The sequence below is a fragment of the Cynara cardunculus genome (genome assembly GCF_001531365.2).
Source record: "Cynara cardunculus var. scolymus isolate 2C chromosome LG 2, CcrdV1, whole genome shotgun sequence".
NCBI lineage: Eukaryota > Viridiplantae > Streptophyta > Magnoliopsida > Asterales > Asteraceae > Cynara > Cynara cardunculus.
Genome location: NC_037529.1, coordinates 8172770 through 8195567, shown reverse-complemented (window position 1 = coordinate 8195567; position 22798 = coordinate 8172770). Strand labels below are relative to the sequence as shown.

At 35.2% G+C, this 22798-nt stretch overlaps 2 protein-coding genes across 15 annotated transcripts; both read right to left on the bottom strand.

Moving 5' to 3' along the window:
• Positions 1 to 4009: 4009 nt before the first annotated feature.
• Positions 4010 to 10064, bottom strand: LOC112505697. 10 transcript variants are annotated; one of them, XM_025109621.1, is made up of 6 exons: positions 9464 to 10064; positions 7005 to 9138; positions 5464 to 5632; positions 5025 to 5157; positions 4437 to 4507; positions 4010 to 4333 (listed from the first exon to the last, which is right to left on the bottom strand). In XM_025109621.1, exons 1-4 carry the CDS (start codon positions 9996 to 9998, stop codon positions 5110 to 5112), a joined length of 2886 nt encoding a protein of 961 aa, XP_024965389.1. In that variant the 5' UTR covers positions 9999 to 10064; the 3' UTR covers positions 4010 to 4333; positions 4437 to 4507; positions 5025 to 5109. The 10 variants fall into 10 exon arrangements, with proteins under 10 accessions (XP_024965389.1, XP_024965388.1, XP_024965391.1 ...); XM_025109620.1 differs by having other exon boundaries at positions 4010 to 4316; XM_025109623.1 differs by having other exon boundaries at positions 4443 to 4507.
• A 3736-nt stretch (positions 10065 to 13800) lies between these two features.
• On the bottom strand, positions 13801 to 22124 carry LOC112507523 (polyadenylate-binding protein-interacting protein 7). 5 transcript variants are annotated; one of them, XM_025112148.1, is made up of 7 exons: positions 21854 to 22124; positions 19197 to 20070; positions 17906 to 18356; positions 17737 to 17807; positions 16157 to 16281; positions 15027 to 15348; positions 13801 to 14724 (listed from the first exon to the last, which is right to left on the bottom strand). In XM_025112148.1, exons 2-6 carry the CDS (start codon positions 19974 to 19976, stop codon positions 15042 to 15044), a joined length of 1734 nt encoding a protein of 577 aa, XP_024967916.1. In that variant the 5' UTR covers positions 19977 to 20070; positions 21854 to 22124; the 3' UTR covers positions 13801 to 14724; positions 15027 to 15041. The 5 variants fall into 5 exon arrangements, with proteins under 5 accessions (XP_024967916.1, XP_024967920.1, XP_024967915.1 ...); XM_025112152.1 differs by having other exon boundaries at positions 14659 to 15348; positions 19197 to 19678; positions 19820 to 20070; positions 21854 to 22112; XM_025112147.1 differs by having other exon boundaries at positions 14659 to 15348.
• Between the last annotated feature and the right edge of the window lie 674 nt (positions 22125 to 22798).

The window sequence follows — 22798 nt, the reverse complement described above, 5'->3', positions numbered from 1 at the left end:
GTTGGAATATTTTCAGTGAGCGAAGAATCAACCTTCACCGTTTGCTTTTTGCAGGGTTCCAAAAAGGGTTTTGAGTTGGTGGATTCTATGATTTTTGTATAATTTTTTTGTACTGTATAATTTTTTCACAATCAATTTTGATATTTTTTATAAATTAATTATTATACTTAAATATTAATTTTTTTTTATTAACCTGTATATCCAACCCGCTAGCGAGCCGACTAATCTCAGAACAATCATCTGCTTTACAAATAGCCTGGAGTCACTGCATTTGAACCTCTGTTTTGCAGATAACAAGGAGATTATTATTCCTTCTTGGATTTAAACTTAGGATCTCATTATACTTTTGATCTTTGAAGTCAATCTCATATCAATCAAATAGTGGTTTAAATATTAAATTTTGTTTCAAACAGCAAAACAAGATGATGATGTATTTTATATATTTTATTTTATATTAATTTATAACTTCTACATTAGTAGAGGTTATTTTTTATATAAATGATAATAGTATTAACTTATTTATTTAATATATTTTAAATTATAAAACCAGATAAATATATATCTTATTTATTTAGTTTTGGACGATTATATGAATTTATTTATTTGCTTGTTCATATATATTTTTATTTATTAAAAAGTAAACATATTAAAACAAAATACATAGTTCGGGCAGGCAAAGTCGAGGGCATAAGGGTGTTTTTCCATTTTTTTAACATATTTTTAAATTAATCTTTTTAAATCAAGGGCCATAGTGTATATAATGGAACTTGGAGGGCTAAATATAACATCATTTAAAATATTATATTTTAAATTGTATATTATGTATATACATATCTATACTATCTTATTAAGCAAATTTAACAAAAGTCTTAAAGTCTTAAAATTCTAAATGACCATAATACCCTTTATACTCACTTTTTCACCCTCTCCTCTCCTCACATACACTCACCCTCTCATCACAAACCATTTTTAAAAAAATTATAATTTTAAATTTATACTTTATACCCATATAATTAATTAATTAATTTACTTTACATCCTTTACTTTTAAATGTTTCATTTTAAACTTTTATCAAATTAACATACATAATYATATATCAATTAAAACATGTTTAAAAAATATATTTTTATTTTAACAAGTTACACCATTATAATCGTCTCGTTAATACCTTCGAAATGAGTCAAATATTAAATAGTTTTTTACTTAATTATATTATTATTTGAAAAAATATTTTTAATATTTACGATTTATACTTTTATAGTTATTTATTTATATATATACTATATATTTTGGGGTTAGGCTGTCCACATTGCACTGTATAATATGTTTTGAATTAATATGTTCTTGGGTTTTTTTGAAATATATATATATATATATATACATGTATTAATTCAACCTTAATCTGAGTTTCTGGACAAGAAAGAGGGTAAACAGTTGAAATTTCATTTTAAAACCCATTTTTTTTATCTTTTCATGGCTTATGATCTGTTAAATTTGTAGTTTTCTTTATTGGTTTTGAGTGTTTATCTTAAAACTCAAGTTTCTTGGTTCTTTGCTCTTGGTGTAAATCGAATACATTTGTGGAGTCGTTTTAATATGTTGGATTTTAAATATATTGGATTTTAAACTGTCATACAATTTTTTTCATCGATAGTCTGTAATTGGAACCATAACTCTTATTTATTCAAATTGTATTAATATGTAAAGACCAAGTGTAACCTATATCATCGTCAAATCTTATCTTATAAAACCAGTGGAACTTCAAAATTGTTAAAATTCATGGCTCCTGCCGCATTGCGCGGGTACACAACTAGTTTATATATAATATACATGTACAAACTTTCGTCCCAACGTATTCCATGGCCGGTTTTGTGTTTCGTCCCCAACCCCACTTCATGGTCACCCCTATTAGCCACTGCCACACATCTCCGGCACACACATACCTACACACACCACAACACATGCACACAGATCACACACACACACCCACACCCACATCGTTACACACACCACCACCACTCATCTTCGGTCACCCTCAATATGTGTCACGCACCACTCATCTAACCGATCCATTAGATTTAAGGGCAAATGGTGTTTTTATTTTTTCCCCTTACATTTTAGTATTTTTTTTTAATTAACCTAATTAAAGTACGGGATGAAAATGTATGAACTAAAACTTAGAGGGCCAAATATGAATATATTTTATCTTCTTCTCAAACCCATCGTCCCCATATTGTTCTGGCATCGCTTTCGTCAACGATAATCATTTCCAGCGACCCACCACCCTCGTTGTCTCACCACCACCACACTCCCCTACCATAATCACCATCGTCCCTAGCTAACGATTATCACACTCCACCCATATGCCTGAAAACTACCCACCATCTCCATCTTCGTCCCATCTTGCAACCTCCATCTTATCCCTTTGCAACCTCCATCTCCACCCCTGCAACCTTCATTTTCACCCCTACACCATCCACCACAAAAATCCACGATCATTTTTCTGCAACTTTGTTCAAACACACACGATTCGAATTTTAGAGCACACACTGCAACAATCTCTCTCCCTCTCTCTCTCTCTCTCTCAGACACACACGCACACACATAGCATCGTTTGGGAAGGAAGGCAAAGGGGTGGAAATCGGAGGGAAGAGGTCATTGCCTGTGTTGGGGACGAAAATGCAAGCCCATGAAGAAATATTTGGTCCATTTGACAATGCACACGCACATGAAGAAATCGAGTTCCATTGATCGAGTTTTGCTTCTGTTGCCGAGATGACCGATAGGGAAAAGGACCAACTCCAATCGAAAACGCATACGACAAGGACCAAATCCATAATAAATGAAAAATCAACATACCATAGGGACCAAATTCGTAATTTACTCTTTGCTATTTTTAGAATATCAAATAGGTTTTATATATATTTTTATAAGGGTAAGTTAAGATTTTCGTCCCTGTGGTTTGAGAAAGATTACGAATTTTGTCTTTGTGTTTTTAAGATGTGATGTTCATCCCTATGGTTTATAATTTATTACTGTTTTTGTCCTTGAAACTAAATATGTTAAGACTCATCCACTAATTTAGGGATATTTTAATCTTTTTGATTTATTTTTTTTTTTTGGTCTATTAAATATATATATATATATTTTTTTGGTATTTTTGTCTTTTTGATTGAATAAAAGTGTTTATTTTTTGATTAAAAAAAGGTTAATAGATAAAAACATTATATATTTTTCAATTGTTTTATGATAAAATAATTAAAATATTTTTAATACAACTGGTTTTTGTTTATATTTCTTGGTCATTAAAATTCTAGTTTTTTTATGAGTTCGATCTCTGCCAGTAACATCGTTTAAGTGCAAGCCAGTTGATTGTCCATCAGATAAGAGTATCTTACTTCTTTTTCTTCATTAAAGACCAAATGATTATATTTTGTATAGGACCAAACATTTAACTATTATAAGCAATTATTACCGAACAAATGTATGAAATGTTATTAATAAGACGTAAACAAATGTATGCAATGTTATTAATACGGCGTAGTGTTCTTTGGCCTCTTAATCCTAATCCATCATCTATCAAATAATTCATATTTTGGGGGCCAGAAGAGATTCGTTAGAAACAATCTTACTGATTCAAATTTCAGACTTCAGAACCACCTCTTATAAATCAGAAGTGAAATCAGACTTCAGCATCTTTTAAAAAACAAACGCCACATTAGTCTTAGAGACGGAAACAACAATAAATTACAAACCATGGAGACGAAAACAACAAATTACAAACCATAAGGATGAAAATCGAAAATTCTAAATTGTTCAATACCATTGAATAATGACAAACACACACTCACCAAAGAGGCCTTTGACCTAACGATATCGTAGTCCTTGACCTCCTAAGAGGTCAGGGATTCAAACCTCACAAAAGATGAGGAAGATATGTGAGTTTATTTGTTGCATTTGCCGTATATAAATATTATATACTTAAAAGAAAACACACTTACACTACACACGTGCATGTATGTACGTAATACAACACAATACATCTCTATTTCGTCTCTCTTGAACCATCATCTTTGCATTTGGGCATATAATGAACAAAGCTTCCAGCAAAGGTATACTAAACACACAAAAGGCCCGGTTCATCAATGCAATTATTTTGCACCTCATGCTTTTCACCGGTAATTACTTTGCATCTCGTTCCTCAAACTGCGGTGGAAAACCGGGATTTGAATCTCGAGGTTTGTTCTGTTTGTTGTAAGAAAGAATTGCAAAACATCCAGCTTCAGTTTTTTGGCACATTCTTCAGCTCTGTCCAGCTGCATAATGTGTAAATCTGAACATTAACAGCACGACTTTAACTCATCGTTGTTACCATCAAGTTTCGTATCACAAACGAACTTTCAAGTCAAGGGTTAATCTTGTAAAAAATGACATACTACTACCAAAAAATCCAATAAGCTTTCAAGTGCTGCTATTTGTGCTCCACAGTATTCAGCCAAAGAAACACCTAATACAGAAATCAAATTACAAACATGCATATAGTTAGTTATATATGTTAATTAGAATAAATTAAGGAAAATGTGAACAATGTATATAGGGTTGGGTTCAGGAAAAACCACAAAAAATTAGAAAACTGAGATACACCCTAATAACCATTCATCTGTCCAGTATGTCCATTGTGCATAAACTGCAACGTGCATATATGCCTGGAAACATTTCCAATTACTTTTATGCACATGCGCATACCAGACAAATGAATGTTATTAGGGTGTTCCTCGGTTTTCCATTTTTTTGTGGTTTTCCCCTAAACCGCAGTCTAAAACCCTCTTTATTTAGTTGATAACCTCCCATCTCAACTCTAGTAGTCAGCTTATTTATACTTCAATTTGGTTTTTATGGAACTGTTATGGACATCATCTCCATTGCTAATGTTCAAATTAAGAAATAAAACCAAATGATGATAGGAACTTCTAATCTTTCATAAAAATAGCTTCGGGAAACGAAAACTTCAGAAACAAACTCACATGATTCTCATCCCTCTTCCGTTCCCAAAAGGCAGAATCCATTCATCAACCTTGTTTTCGTCTTTATTTTCTACCAACGTTCACCTTAGCCTCTGCTTAAATCAACCATAAGGTTTGTGTTATACCTTAGAACCTCGCAATGCAAACTCGATGAGACTTATTTTCAAGAGGTGAACACATGAAAAAAGCAAAGGAAAACAAAATGACGGCGAAAGGAGCATCTTAACAACATATAAATGATAAATGCTAAATTGGGAGAATTGATTTGGATCTCATAACAAAATCTGATGATAATATTTATAACAAAGTTGGGCGAATTATCTTATCTACTTGGTGGTCTTTTTCCATATCTTGGACTAAGCACACCCTAATAAGCTCAACTAACCCAACAACTATAAAAAGCATTGAACAACTAATCGGTAATACAATGATAGCATACCTGCTCAACAAGATTACGGATTGGGGCCAAGAAAACCATTGATTTCTTTTCAGATGGTTTCTTTTTAATAGAAACTGCAACTTTGTTGATGATCATGACGCCTATCATTGTTTTTCCGGCACCCGTATCCAGATGTGCTATTTGTATTTCGCCCACATCCAACTGATACCTAAATTAAACAATAACAGAAGGAAGGTCAATGAAAATAGAACTTTTACCCAAAAAATAGTCAAACCCACATTAATACAAAGTGAAATAAGAAACCCAATAAAAACTTGCTCTCTGGGTGTCAGTTGATTTCGGGAATCATCATGGCTTCTGAACTTAGATCAAATAAACCACATTAACCAGAACACCGTTACAAATGTTATTCACAATTTTCAATATGAATAGCAGAAACTTGAAACACAAATGATTCAGGTTCAAAGCCATTACAAGAGTCACACATCATTGTCTAAAACCTTTCTTTTCAATGGATTTGTTGCCTTCCTTGACTTATCCTAGAAACTGCACATTTCCAATGAACTGAGACGCAACCTAAAATGCTTTTTGTGTGTTTTTTTAGGAAGACACTAGTTCTAGAGGATAAGATTTGTACAACTTCTGCACAATTTATCGATAGCTATAAATGCGAAAGGATTTTGATTTAGCTCCTACAAAAAAATCTAGTGAGAATATTTTCAGAAAACGAGGAATCAAATTCACGTGTGCTTTGGCAGCGTTTTAAAGAAGGGTATTGAGAAATCTTGCATGAACATTGGAATTCAAAGAGGTGACTGAGAATTTTTGGAAAACAAAGTTATTTAGCAGAAAAGAAATTGTAAAAACGACATTAATAAAAATGGTTAAAAGAGGAATGAAAGAATCGTACCCAAGTGAAGACTCGTAATTGTTTCATGAAGAGCTTCAAAGCACATCTCCATCAATAACTCTTTCACGACCTATTAGTAATAGTAGTAGGAAAGCATCAAAAGACCAAACTAATTAACAGCAGAAGCCATGGGGTATACTACTTCCTCCATTCCAAAATAAATGTCATTATTACACTTTTAATCAACTAAATGACAATTGCATCGTTAATAAATGAGAGAGTGATGAAGTTCCCTAACTCATAATTAAGAGTAGAATTGGAAATTAGGCAAACTACTTTTGAAAATGGACTCTTATTTCGAGACAGGGTCAGGTTCAGGGGAAACTGCAAAAAAATGAAAAACTGAGGAACACCCTGGTAACCATGCATCTGACGGTATGCACATGTGCATACAAGAAATTTACAAGCAATTGGTCTAGTAGGCACATGTGCATAACATGCCACGTGCATAAAAACCAAGAAACAACTTCTGTATGCACATGTGCACACCGTCCAAATGAATCGTTACCAAGGTGTTCCTTAGTTTTTCATTTTTTAGAGGGTTTTCCCTTGAACCTTCCTCTGTTGAAACAAACTAAAATAAAAATGTGGGCGTTTATTTTGGGACGAAGGGAGTACTAATCCAGTTCACGAATGTTCAAGGGAAAGCACATTAAACTAGAAGACTTACTTGTGGAGGTTAGACTTAGTCATATAGTCTTGGTAACTACTAAAACCTCCTTTGAAATTTGAATATTGCCTCTTCAGTAATTTGTATGCTTTCATTTCTTTTGGCCCAAAACTTGTGGCTTGTTTATCAAATTTAAATTTCAAAGGGCAATCTGAATCAAAAATCTCTTTCTCATCCTTTTGACCAACTCTAAAAAGTAGATTTGTATGTTTCTCATCCTCGAAAACAAAATCCTCCATTGACAACTTACTAGAGAATGCAACAGGCTTATATGAAGCAAATGATTGTAGATTTTGAGAACTGTGAAACATATCTTCATTGTCATCAGCAAGAGAAACAGCATGGTCATTACATCTTTCAGATTGTAATGCAGTAACTTCGTTAGCTACCCTCATTACTTCCTCACACTTGAGGTCAATTTCCATGTCAGCACACTTGTTATCTGCTCTTAACATGTGGGCTTTATGAAAAGTCATCAGAAACGGAATGGGAAGAAGAGGTCCTACTAAAGAATCACTGGGCTTATGTTTTCCCGACCATTTACTACTGCGGAATGAGGGAAATCGAAAGAAAAAAGGTGGTAAGTGAGGTTGGTGGCATGGAATTTCCAAGAACTCAAAGGGTGCTTGCTTTAGGTTCTTAGGAACGACTAGAAGATCTGAATAGGTAGAGAAGCCAAATCGTAAAACTTTCTTTGGCAAATTTGCCCATAAACTCCTTAAAGCGATCTCATGTGCGCTGGTTGGCAAGCCAATCTCTTTGAACACATCAAGAATTTCTAGAGACCAATGAGATCCACCGGAACTAAACATCTGTAACTTTTGGCATATATTTTCATGGAAATCCTCCCCAAAATAAGCCTTGTTTGCACTCTCATTGTCAGGGGTTTTAATTAGTTCTCTACTCAAAATTTGGCCAAGATCAGACTTTAAGTATCCATTAAGCCATTCAAGTTTCAAATATCCAAAAACCTTACGGAACTTGTATCCCTCTTCACTTGTGTCATACAATAGAGAATCTTCTAAATCCAAAGCTTGGTCAGTGTGGCCCTTTTGTGAAGTTTGTGAATAGTCCCATGAGGCGGAATATCTATGTGATTCGAAATTCCCCAAAGATGTCATTGTAATGAGAGTAAACCCACCAAACCTATCAGGTTCAAACAACTGAGAAGAGATTTCCTTGGCAAGAATGCCGAAACCCAAAACAAATTCTTTCTTCTGTTGCCAATTAATCCAATGAGGAAACCTATCCTTAGAAAACTCCTCTTTTACAATGCAACTACCACAACCACATTCATGGGTGACGAGTGAAAGATCAGAAGGGAGTCCCCAGGCATAAAAAGATTTACCACAAGAAGATATTTCAGAAGAAACAGACTCTCTAACATCTGGACCATAGCAAAAAAGGCTAAACTCAGAGTTCCAAAAGGACCCCAATATAATACCATAACCGGCTTCAGAAGCCCAGCTGAATGTAACATCTTCAGATAGTGACCTCAGTTCAGACAAACTAGAAACAACAATATAGCTTGGGTTAGCAACATTATGAGCCCAACGTAAAAGTGGAACCATCGGTTTTCGTAAATCACAAAGAAAAAGCATGTGCTTTGAAGCCAGAGTGAAATAGAAACGATCAGGAGCAGCAATGGAGAATGCAACGAATCTATCATCCTCTACATGCTCTGAGCCAAGTTTCAACAAAGGGATGACATTGTATTTCTCAGACCTTAAATCAACAAGAAAAACAACACTGGAGTGAACAACAATCAGAACTCTTGGATGCCAACTGAAATCACAGCTCAACCACCCACCTTTCTCATTAAAAAGAGACTGATCCCATAAAACTTTTACTTTCTTTCCGGTCAACCTCAGAGATGATATCGAGGGTTCAGAGCAAGAATCCAAATCAAATAAAAACAAATCACCACTCTCTAGCAACACCAAACTCTCTTCAGGCAAATGTGGACTCCAACAAGCATGTACAATTGCAGAACTTTTGAACAACTTGTTACCCAATAACTCCAACCCAGGTGTGATTCTACCAGAACCCTCCTTTCTGATTCTAACACTGTAGTAATGAAGAGAATAAGACGTAGAAACCAACAAGTACCCAATGGTAGAATCACAAAGATCACCTGAAACAAATAAGCAAGTACGTTCCTCAAGTTACCAAAATTCAAAAGCTAAACCAATAAATTAGTGCACTATCCAATTAACAAGTACCAAATGATATTCCAAATGGAAGTGCAAGTAAGATGCTAAATGCCGTTTTTTTCTAACGACACAAACAATAGTTTACTTTCTATTCAATGCTAATAGATGAAAGTGTTACAGAATGCAGTGGTTAATTGATGAGACCAAGTTGAAGAGAGTTAATTTTCTTGGATGGGCATGCATAGAATATATTGCCACAACAACCAACTACCTAATTTGATAAAATAAAGTAAGAACAATAATTACCTGAAGTACAATCACAATCAGCAAGCGGGCTTGCAGAAATCTTGACAATCCGATGAGTCAATGCATTTTTCGAAGTAAGAAATTCATTTTCACCATAAGCTCCTCTCACCGTCAATTGGGAATTCTCAACAGACAATATGACAAACCCCACTTGATCGGAGTTGGAACCGGTGGGAAAGAATGCGAGAGTGGAATTTGTACCAGGGCATCTCAGCAACTGAAGGGAATTGTGGGCCAAAAGTCGATCGGGGTTGAACGAAGAGGAGAATAGTTGTGAGGCAATAGAAGTGGTGGTGGAAGGGAGGAGAGAAGAGGATGTATAGAGGAATCTAGAGAGAGAGAGGTTTGGGAAAGGAGGGATGTGAGGAGAAACGGAAGATGAAGTGAACAGATGGTTGTGGGTTTGTGGTTTAAAGATGACAGGTCCAATTTGTCTGGAGGCGGCGGTTGTGGTGGCAGGGGAGAGGAGAAGCGGCGGAGAATGGACCGAAGAGATTGGCCACAATGATTTCCAATCCTCTGTGGTGTTCATCATCGTGTACTGAACAACCCAAGATTGCTCACCGACGAGCCACAGTGGTGGCTGTGTAGGCAACGATGGTGGTGGTGTAGGCGTCAATGGAACAACGGTGGTGGAGGCGGCAGTAAGCGGTAGTAGAAGCCTAGAAGACGAAGGTATGAGGTGAGGAAAGGGAACCCAAAAAGACTTGGGAAGGAATGATATATAAATGTGCTATATTTGCAAAAAAAGAAATATGTTGGTCATTTTTACTAACGAATTTTTGCGGAATGGTTTTGTGTTAGATGATTTAAGTGGTCAAAATGATTTAAAAGTTTTTATGATATAATGTAAAATAAAACATAATTGTTTGGTAATTGTTTATAATAAAATTAGGATGCTGAATGGTTAAGCGAGACTCTGAATATAAAATCATTCAGAGGTTGCAGTTCAGTGTTTTTACATTTACTTTTATTAAAAAATTAGGATGATTTACTTTCCAAACCAAATCATTTGTATAAACTGTACAAACTTTATTTAATCGATTATAATTATTTTTTGTTTATTTTTTGTAATTATAAGAAGTTGATTAGTCATTTTTCTTGTGGAGGGTTTTAATTATGTACATTATCACTTCATTATATTAATTTTAAAGAAATACATGAAACAATTTCATCAAGAAAAAAAATTATCTGAAAATTTTCAGTAGATTAAACAATTTCATGAATATACGAATGACGATGGTTTGTACAATTTGTATAAATAGGGGTGGTTTGCAGTTGATCGTTCTCATTCAAGAGAGAACTAATTAGTTAGTGGTGACCGTAAGATCTAATGTGAACCACTTGTTTGAGATATTTAAGGATATTTCTTAAATAAGCTAAAATAATAATATAGTAATTTTATTTTTGACAACTAGTCAAAATATTTAATTAATTTTTTTAGAAAGAAATATTTAATTAAAATTAGTTACCTAGTGTATTAATTACCTAATATACATCGTATTTTAAAGACGTATGTGAATCATAGTGATAACATTAATAATGTTTGATGTGTATCACAATGTATTTTCTTTGTTTTATGAAATGTATCATAGTGTGCATTTTTGTTATTTTCGTTGCTTTACAAAGGATATCACATTGTGCATCTTGTATGTATATTTGGGCATCACAGTGTGTATCTTGTGTTAACATAAAGTTCATCGTGATAAGATTCGTCGGAGCATAAAAAGAGGAGAGATGAGAAAGGATATTTATAAAATCCCTAAAATGCCCTAATTAATATTTTAAGTTAAAATTACCAAAATAATTAATTTCCTAATTTAACCTTTGATTTGTGGTTGAGATTGGATCTCACGGTTACCACAAACAAAACAGTTCTCATTTGATTAGACATATATATAGGGGCTCATTCAAGGAATAACTGACTAGTTTCGTGGTAATCGTGAGATCCAATCTCAACCACAAATCAATATATAAATTAGGAAATTTATAATTTTGAATTAAAATTTTAATGCAAGAACATTTTAGGTATTTTCTCTCATCTCTTCTCTCTTCTATCTCCGTCCTCCGGCCACCGTCCTCCATCCTCCGGTGATACCACTGTGATATCTAAAAATATTGACTATGTTAAACAAAAGACACAGTGTGATACTCAAGCATATATATTATGCATTGTGATACTACTGTGTTACATCTCCGATCGACCACACAAATGACCTCAGTGTGATACCCAATAACATATATGATGCATTGTGATATCATTGTAGTATCATCGGAGGACGGTGGCCGGAGGATGGGGGACGAAGAGAGAAGAGAGGAGAATTCTGAAATACCTAAAATGTCCTTGCATTAAAATTTTAATTCAAAATTATAAATTTCCTAATTTATCTATTGATTTGTGGTTTAGATTGGACCTCACGGTTACTACAAACTAATTAGTTCTCATTTGATTAGGCCGCTATATATATATATATATATATATATATATATATATATGTGTGTGTGTGTGTGTGTGTGTGTGTGTGTTGGGGGAGGGTAACTTCATTTGTTAAGACAATATATGGTGTTAACTTTGTAAACAAATACTATCCATTGATCTTTAAAATTTGTGCTGAAATCATTCATGACATAAAATGTAAATAATTGCACACCTAGACAAGATAACATAATTGAACAATGTTTACAAGTGGGTGTTTTGGTAAAAGATTTTAATTGCCCATTAATGACAAAAAGGCGTTTTTTTAACTGTCCGTTAATGACAATGAGATGTTTTGTAACTGACCATTAATGACAATGTAGCTTCCGGTAATTACTCGTTATCGAATCGAAACCGACAGCAAGATCCCCAACACCAGGTTTTTCTACAACTTTTTTTTGGTTCATGGTTCATGTGTAAATAAGTACTCGATATTTATGGGAAGTGTTTGTGTGTGAAGTTCATGGTTCATGAACATGTGTCTAAATTCATTATATCAACAAGTTTTTACGAATAGAAGAACACATTATGCAGATTTGATATTTATAAACACATCTCCATACATGTGAACACATATTATGCACACAGAGTTTTCTATATATGTGAACGCATATTATGCACGCAAATTTGATGATCCATTGTAAATTGAGTTAACTGTGTGCACCTATGCACATATTTCTCCATATTTGTGAACACATATTCCGATAGAAAAGTTGATGATACTGTGAAGATGAAGATGATCATCCATGTTTCATCTTCTAAACAACAAATCTCCAATAATCCATGGATCTGATTGTTTTGTAACGACCCATTAATGACATTGGAATCTAGACAAAAAATAAAATTACAAATATATCCTATAAAATTAATTTCATGGTGAGAGATGAACACGTGTTTGTAATTGGTCTAAAAGTTTGTATAGTTGATACCATTTTCATGGTTAACAAATGATCATAGCTCGTTCTCTCTCTCTCTCTCTCTCTCTCTCTCTCTATATATATATATATAGGTTTGGTTTCTGACGAGAATGAAGTTATGGTGAAAAATGTAAAAAAATGATCTTCACACTTGGATCAATTCTAATTAAAGGTTAACACTAATGAGATGCACGAAGATGCACAAATCAATTCAATGAGAAGCGCAATTCATGGGATGGGGTGAGATTAAAAGCGATCTAGATCCAAGTCGGTTCTTATGCTTCTAATCTTAACTTTTATTCTCACACGATCTTTCGTCTATATATGGTTCAGATCGATGGTGGTCGGCGCTGGTTCAGATGGCGGTGGTCGACGATGATTCCGATCGACGGTGGTTGGAGGTGGCCGATAACGGTCATATTGGGTTTTATGAGATTAGTATATTCGGTTGAAGACACATTTGGTATTATGAAAATAGAAAATATCATTTCATCAAAATAACATGTATTTTTAAGGAATGTTAAATTCATTTATTTGTAGAATTTTAAAGATTCATTTCGCGAAAATGAATGAACCAAAGAAGGAAATGAAATTTGGTCAATGAAATTCAACATTCCAATTCTATCATATTCCTTTAGAATCCGCGAACCAAATGTCAATTCCCTAGATTTGGATAATTACCAAAGATACCAAGCAAACAAAAACTACTTAAATCAAAACCAACAAATTTATTTGATTGTAGAACACAAATATCATCAAATTATAACCAACAAATTAGCAAAGTATTGACAAAAATTTCATGTTATTATTTATTCATTTACCAATCATTATTGTTACAATATAATAAATATACAAAAACCTGTTAAATTCAATTACAATCACCAATTTTTTGAAAATTATAATGAAATCAATTAAGGACTTATTTGTTAACAACTTAATGAACTAATTCAGACTCGCAACTCATCCGATTAGTTATAAGTGACTGTTTGAAAGTAGCTTAATGGTATACAAAATGACTTATTCATTAAGTTTCTAGAGGAAGCTTTATGCAGAAAACAAGTTTTTTGGCCTTTCCCAAATAGAAAAAAACGCTCATCCCATCTACAAAAAAAAACATCTCAAACAAAAACCTTCTTAACCTATACAAACATTTTAGTCCACACAAACAACTTTACCCACACAGGACTTGATAAAAAATCAACCAAACAGCCCCGAAGTCGCATTTTGTTTCCATAAAAAACAACACGACAACTATATGCTTTTCAAGTACACACAATATTGAGTAATGGGTCCATGAGAATCCAAACCCGATCAATAATCATCGGGTCCAAGCCAGTTACGATTTCTTCCCGCGAATTTGTAATTGGTTGCCAGCTGGTTTGGGATTGACGGCAAGCAATTTGCACTTATCTAGCTTAAACTTCATACAGGCCCGAGCCTAGAAACTGAGGGGTTTGTTTACTGTTCCCAACTAAACCATACATACCCAATATATATAGATATAATTATAGACCTTAACTCACTCCCTAGGACCCTAATGGGACCTAAAGATATCCGTCATGAAAATCCTACTGGCCCTAATGAGAACTGAACCAACATGTGCATACCTCGACTAATCCTATGAGTCCTGGTCGACTAATAATGTAGGGCTCAAAAGATAACAGTCAGGAAACTCCCAGTGGTCCTAAGGAGAACTGGGTACCTCAACAACTATCCTATGGGTCCCGAAGATAACAAACAGTAAGGGAAATCCAGCTATAGATGAGAAAAGACAAAACGGTATGAACGAATGGAATTCAAAATTTCTAAATTTTGCAAAAGCTATCATATAAAAAACAATTCTATCCATCATACATTGCACCTGCAAACTGTGTAACAAAAAAATAACAGTACATTTAACAAAAAAATAAGATGAAATCCTCCCTACCAAAAGGTAATTCTGCTGTTGGATGGTTACACCTTAATGATACACAGCTACATTTTTTTTTTCTTTTCGTTTTTTAGCTTCTGTTTTCCCCCCTTCCGCTTTCAATTTTCCAGGCTATCGACTAATCTCTTTTTCCCATATACAAACGCATGAATATCAAATCTTTCATTTTCTTTTTCGATTTTCATGGGGTTAAGCTTTTTCTTTTTTGTGTTTTATTGTGTCAAAAAGGAACTGCTATACCTGGGTGATATGTCTTCAATATAACACAACTCGGAGGAGCCCAGGCTGGGGCTCAGAGTAGTCGAGGCCCTCTTCCTCAAGCAAATATCTCTGGACAGCAACAGGAAGTCTAGCTGGAGTGCGGGTCCCTCTAGTGTGGTGTCCTGTTCCAACACATATGTACACCTGGAGATGTTGATCTGCTGACCTGGCAACGTTCCTCAGCATTGTGAGATCTCGTTTTAGGACATGAATGGCTTCAGTCACATGTAGCCCATGGAGGTCAATTAACCTTTCCTGCCCTCCTCTTCCATTGCCCTGCATACTTGGACTCACTGGATTCCTGCAGGAGTATGTACACAAGACCCATCCCCACAAACGAAATGATTGCAATGAAAACGTAAATGTCAAAGTGCATAAATATCACATCCATGTCCTATAAATTAGGAAAACATTTCCATTAAGAATGATATTTTTGCTTATATACCACCAAGAATTCACATTGTGATTTGATACCCAAACGGGACTGGACAGGATTGGCCGGGCGAGAGTGAGGTAGGCAGGTGAAAGAATTGTGTAAGGTTATTTGACATGGGTAGTTTTGTAATTTACCAATCTTGTCCCATCTTTGTTCCACCTATTTTGGTGGACAAAAAAAATGCATTTTTGTCTCATTCAGTCTTGTCTTGTCCCGGTCTAAATGTGGGACAAGTTTTTGTTCTATCATGTCCCGCATTGTCCTGTCCCGCGTACCAAACCACCCGAAAACATCACATTGTTTAGAACTCGCTAAATTAAGATACAAAAAATATATGGATAGGGAATTTTAGGACCTTATATAGATCCTATAAATTTCACCAAAACTAGATGTTTTCCTTTAAACAAAAATTGATAAACTTGACATATGGCACTATTTATATTTGGTTTTCAAAATATAATTTCAGTGAATCATGACTGGAAAGAATCAAGATCAATAAAAGGGTCCACGACATGAGCATACATCTAAATTATAAGGTTTTTCAAAGCATGATCTTGCAATTTATCGTTGAGAGCGCAATAAAATTAAAAGCTGCATAATGTACTCCAAGAACTTGTTTAGCTAGCGAAAAGTGAATCAGGCACCTATCTCAAAGAGCAGAGATAAAACTAACCTTTGACGATATATAGATTCTTGAGCTTTTCCATGAGCCGCCTTCATTTGCATGTTGTGCAGTTGCCCCTTCACGCTTAGTTCCTTAGCTAAAGCCTTGTATCCAACAAGGTATGCCTGCCGTGCCTATTATTATGGCAAGCATTTTATAGAGACAAATGTTAGCAAGTGATATAGTACTCAGAACCTAACAACTTGACATACTCATTTTACTAAGGGGCCGTTTACCAACACAAACTGGGTAAACATTAACATGGTAAGAGTGCAGTCTGTGTCAGAGGTTCAGTTTGGGTAAGCGCTGACCGAGTAACAGACTTTCCTTCCTTACAAGTCAGCATCTCGGTCAGTGTCATTTGTCGATCAGAGTGTATAGTAAACAATCTCACGTCTTACCAGGTAAGCATCTCTAACCCAGCAAGAGGTGGTCAACAATCAGTAAACAGCCCCTAAGGCTATGTGGTTTTGGGAGGGTTGGGAGTAACCTTCCCATTGGTTAAATGTTAACATTCACACACTTTGGCAGGTCTATTTCTCGCCAATTTTTCTAACACAAGTTCCTAAAAGGTCTCCTTGTTTACTAGAACTATTTGAAGTCTATGTTATTATGCATAAAGGATCATAGAACCTTATGATCATAGTATATTTAACCAATGAGGATGATCTTTTAGTTAGGGAATGAGCTACATGAAGCAAATAAAGAAAAAGAAACATAATTTCGTAAAGGAGTATGGATTCAATTGCTTGAAAGGAAAGATACAACTGTCAAAATTCTATAAAATAGTTAAGAACAAAAAAATAGTGACCACAAATATTTGCATCTTCCCCAGACCATATCTTATCATATCAGACGATCATATTATCAATCCAACATTGGAGTTAAGTTATTGCATACCTTGATACTTTAGTGTTCAGCAAACTGATTCCCTTAATTTTTCCCCCAAGAACATTCATCCTATTTTTGAAAATTTCCTGATCTTACCTGCCTTCGTGAAGATTTCCTTAGGATAGTAATGTGGGGCATATTATTTTTAATACAGTGATTAGTCCCTGTATACATAAGTTTACTGGCAATTTGGCCAGAGTTCCTGGTCCACCCTCTTCTGACAATCTCCCCCATTAGAAGGTACACTACAAGCTCTTATTATTTGCACATCACCCTCTATATATACACTTAACACCCTCCATTCTACAGCCAGTCAGGCCCAGATTATGTTTAATATGTATGCTTCATCGTTTCACTGATTTTCCATCACTTCGGGTAAGTGTATGTTTTCCAAGACTTACACAGGACTAGGTGCAATTTGGCATGGTTCAGGGTGTAATATGTAACTTATACAAATAATTGCTATATCAGATCAGAAGGGGATGCAAGGGGTCAAACCCAAAGTAGCCAAGCTGGACCACCAGAGATGTCACAAAAACCCAAATCGATTAAAATGTCTAAAATCAAAAACATAAAGCACAGAAGATGCCACGACCTTTCAAGGCGTCTGGATGTGATTCTTATCTTTCTAGCTAATCTTTATCATATGAGTTGGAGGGAGACAGAAAAAATCATGCATCTAATGTTAACAAGCATACCTGTTCAAAGTATGCATTCCGCAGACGTGCATGATCACGAGCTTCACCACGCATCTCAGAATACATATTTGCTGTCATCCTCGACAAAGTTAAAGCATGCATATATGCACAAGGCATTCAATTAAAAGAAGCTAATTTAACAGGTATTATATTTCATCAAGAACATTACCGACTGCTTCTCCAGTTTCAAGCCAGACAGGAGCTGAACGGCTTGAATTCCTATTGGCCAATCTATCTCCATAATTGGTCCTTCCATGCCCACCGTTATAAGCGCTGGCCAAGACGTGAGAGCTTCTGCTTGATCCAATTGTGGCATCTTGAGAAGGGTTTCTATTATACTTCCATATGCTCGAGTCCTGTGAAGCCATTTTTCTAACAGCAGAAGCAAAATCTGTAGCACCACCAGATGGAGCGGCAGAGGAAGATTTGAACATGAGCAAGTTGTCCTTCTCCAAAGGATGATAAGGATTGATATGATGTTGGTGATCATCTCCGGAAAATTTGGGAACACCATTTTGACCCTCTGTAGGAGAGAGTGCAGGAAAATCCAGGGCACTAAGATTTGGAGCAGACAAAGCCTTGGAGTTCAGATTCTGATTAAAGCCACCATCTACTTGAAGCTGCAATCAGGAATTAAAATATTTTGTGAAAGCCGTCTCTAAGCCAGAAGATAAATTGTCTAGACAGTAACGGTTTCATCAACAAAAACCAACTACATTAATGTAGATAATCTAATAACCATATTCCTACCAAGTATATTAATTTGTCATTTTACTAATAACAAATGCAGTTATCAATTGAAGGATGGCCTTAGGAAAGTTACCTACCTTCTAAATTTATTGGTCTAAAACATTAATTGAAAAATCAAATATATAGACATGGAAAAAAAATAACTAAAACCAAGAAAATGGAAGTACCAAAAGTACAAATAGAATACTACAATGAGTGCCTATTAAGGTAGTAATCAAAGACGCACAGGTCAGGTATGTTACCAAGCATGTTGCTTTACAAGTAGCTAGCCACAGAATGTATAGAAACTCTTGGCATTAAGATGAAATCTAGGAGCTACAGGTGTCTATAACGGTCATACAAATTATCATCAGTAGCTTGGATATTATACCTTTAGGGGTCCTATGCAAATTAAAAAGAAAAAGAAGCATAACACTAAGACATGAACCAAAAATTTAGCCACTTATAGAGCTTCTAATGACTTATTACAGTTGTAACTCAAAGATCAAAGTGAGTAGATGAAACGCAAACTTCTACCAATCTATTTCTTTGGTATGTATGTTGAGACAAGATGGGAAAATGTTATTGGTTGAGGTTGTTACATGACGCTATAAGTTAGGAGCACATAATGTAACTCTGTTTGATTGACTAGAAGGTAGCTTCCTGGAGGTACTAACTAGAATCTATATGATTTAACCCGGATTAGTTACAGATGTACATGTATTATGTACCTCAAGCTGAGTAAGCATCTCAATTGTCAAATTCAAGTCTCCTCCATTTGCAAAATAAACTTCTGCAAGACTTTCAGCTGCAAAACCTGCAAATTGGGAAGCCAAAAATTCAAGAGGGTTTACTTCTGTACCCTCCATCTGTTGCTCATTAAGCATGTCATCTAGGTACCCATGCCCAGGATCACCATTGTAGGAAGGCCCATCTCTAATACTGGAGAGCAACTGATCACCATGCATATCCCATGGTTTAGCAGGCAATTGCTGAAAACTAGCTGAGGGTGAATTTTCACCATATGATGAAATGTGATATCCCATCTTCTTGGAAAAGTCACCGCCATTTGTTTGATGAGGAGATGATTCCTGCTGCTCCTTTAACATAAAGGCACTTCCTGCTGATGCAGTGAACCGTGATGTTTCATTGACATCTGCTAAAGACAGCGTTGAAAAGGGAAGCATATTGATTGCTTGGGAATCTTCGTCTCCTGCAACATTAAAGTCAGGAGTGATATCATCAGGTAGCTGGTGACGCCAGTATTGGTGTGCCTCATCATCTGAATTATTTGACACTGATGACTCGGATCTATCTAGTACTGCTTTCCCTGGTGTTGTAACACCAAAATTACCGAAACTTGACGACACATCTGGAGCACGAACGGTTGCAGAAGGTGATCTTAGAGCAAATGGAACAAATTCTGCTGCATCTGGATTTAAACTTATTGTCTTTCCTGTCGCACTAAGCTTTTTGTCAATGGCAGAAGCCGCTTTTTTGGACAAGCTCATTCTTCTTCAAAGTCAGAAAACAAACATATATCTAAGGGCATATAATAACACTCTGAAAGTGAACCTGCAAGTTGCAGCTTTTATTACCCAAATCCTGCAAAACACATATCTTAGATGATACTTCACTTGTACTAACATGGCTTCTGACAAATAAAGAGCTCCATAATTGAAAATACTTGACAAGAAAGCATACTTAAGCAAATCACGTTTTGGTAATAAATTGTTTAACTTATATTAAAAAAATAGGATCCTACATGAAATAAAACGTAAATCTTCTTTCTTTTTTGAGTCTCTTTGCAGAATAGAACTGGTCATTGTCTGTGTGATTGTAAGATAGTGAAGAAAAGACCCCCTTAAGACAGCTCATAAGGACTGTTTCCAAATAGAAAGATGTTTATGAGAAAGACATTTATGTGGTAGCAAACATCAATGGAACAGAAAAAGATGAAGGTTTCGGGGTTATAATGAACATAAAATCATCTTTAGTGCAACTGGAATTTTGCTCATTGGAGCATTTACAATCCTTTCATTGCTAGTCAATAATTGGTGATTCTGCATTCTCGTAAAGGAAATAACACACTTTCTGATTCTGCGATCATAAACTAGTTAATTATCTTAACCTTGAGGATCCTATATATGRAAATCACTCACCCAACTCCTGACCATATGTGAAGTGACAGAGAAACCGCACATAGAATCATGTGTACATATATGGCACTGAATTATCATTGGCATCCAAACTCCTAGATTCCTCCAAAAAAAAGTTGTCACTACTTACACAACTAGGAATCTCTTTCTAACAACAATACCACCAACATAACTGACTTGTTATTCAAGTTCAAAAACTTCACATGCAAACCAATTTGTGTACTTATCTCATCAATCACTAAACTCTACAAATGACTTAGTTACAACCCCTCCATCCCACRGAAGTTGTAATGTTTGCTTTTATGCATAGCTCGATAAAAATGTATGACTATTTGTTTGATAAAAATATTCAACTGTTAGTCAAAGGTCTTCAGGAAACTTTTTAACAGCAAAAATAAGAAATCTTTTGGACCAAAAATCAGTAGCATCAATAACTCATAGCAATCACAATTAGAAAATAAGTGGTTTTAGCTTGAAATTTTTCCCAAGGAAGAGGGACATCCCAAAATGAAAACTATTGCAGTTTCCATGGGCTAGAGGAGTAACACTTAAAAATCACCATAAAATTAAGATYATGAAWGCCTATTGGAGATTGCTRTTTGAAGTCTTGAACTTGAATAGAGCACTTGTTAGTCTTTTGCAGACCCATGACTATCTATAAGGATGAAAAGCTTCTTGAACATCAAAGATAGCTKCAATAAATGACTGCTTAACATCATAAAACAGACAAAAATTATCAAACTTGCATTTCACAATGCCTGCTGTCCAAATAAGRCGAGATACTAATGCACTAAAGATACCACCCCGTACAAACATAGCATATATCCACCAAAAATTAATAAGCTCCCTTTTAAATAATCAAACATCAGCTTAAGATGAGTAAACCTGCAAAACCCCAAATGAAAAGGGCCAAAAGATCAAWTTTTCACAATTTACTGCATTAAATGTAAACCAGATCCAACAAAACCCCCTTTTCAGAACTCCCGATTACAACATAATTAGAATTAACCAAATTACAATAATAAGTGTTTCACAACCTACGGTAATAAACCCAAAGCTAATACACGAAAGTAACAGAGCTAAGCAAAGAACACAAAGTCATACAAACCAAAATCAGTCAAACCCACAACTTGACACATTATTGATTCACCAATTCTCAGAGATCTCATAAAGTAGAGTAAATTCGTAAGATCTGATTGTAGCACAAGCTGTATGTGCTGAATTCTTACCTTTGCGTAGGTCGATGATTGAAGAAACCATATAAAATGGATCCATCGCCGATTCTAACAAGATAAAGATAAGATGATGAAGATATGTGTGGAAAAGGAGAATAAGAACACAGGAGGGTCACAGAGACAAGAAGTAGATAGAAGATTTAGGCGAAGTTTTGTAGAATCTGAGCTCAATCTTGTTGTTCGTTGAAAAAAATTCTAGGTTTTTCTTTTTCTCTCTTTTTGTGTGTGTGTGTGTGTGTGTGTTATGGAACAAACCCTCTTGACCACCAGAAAAGGAAGAGGAGCTGGGGCTATGTATATCTATCCCAACCACAAACCACTTGCAACGCCACTTCACACGTCATTCGTATATGTTTTCTGCCACCGAATATACGACTCACATCCGATTACCTTCACTCGTGTCTGATCGGACTACGTGGCCTACACTCGAAAGTTTATTTCTCAATTATACATCATAATTACTTAAAAATTTTAAAAATCTATAGTATATTATAAAGCATTTGACAAAAATTATTTTTTATGTGTAAAATACTGTTTATTAATGTATATTACTTAAAACTCAAAATTACAAGTAAGGGCCTGTTTACTTACGGCTTAATGAGCTTACCCGATAAACCGGCTTATTCGCACAGCCAATTTAGGCTGTTTACTTCGAACTTATTCGCCCAGATAAGGGCTTATTCGCACAGACCATTTTAGGCACTTGTCCACATTAAGCCAACAAAAAAGACATACCTACCCTTGTAAAACTCACGCTCTGTGCGATTTTGGTTTAGGGTACAGATTTGCTCCTCCTCCAAAACCCTAATCGCGATTTTGGTCCTCGACGGTCTGCACGATTTTGGTCCTCGACGGTCTGCTCTTCTTCAATCTTCTCTTCTCCAAAGGTAACTTTTCTCCTTATGTATGGATTATGTTCGATTTCCTCCCTCTTATGTT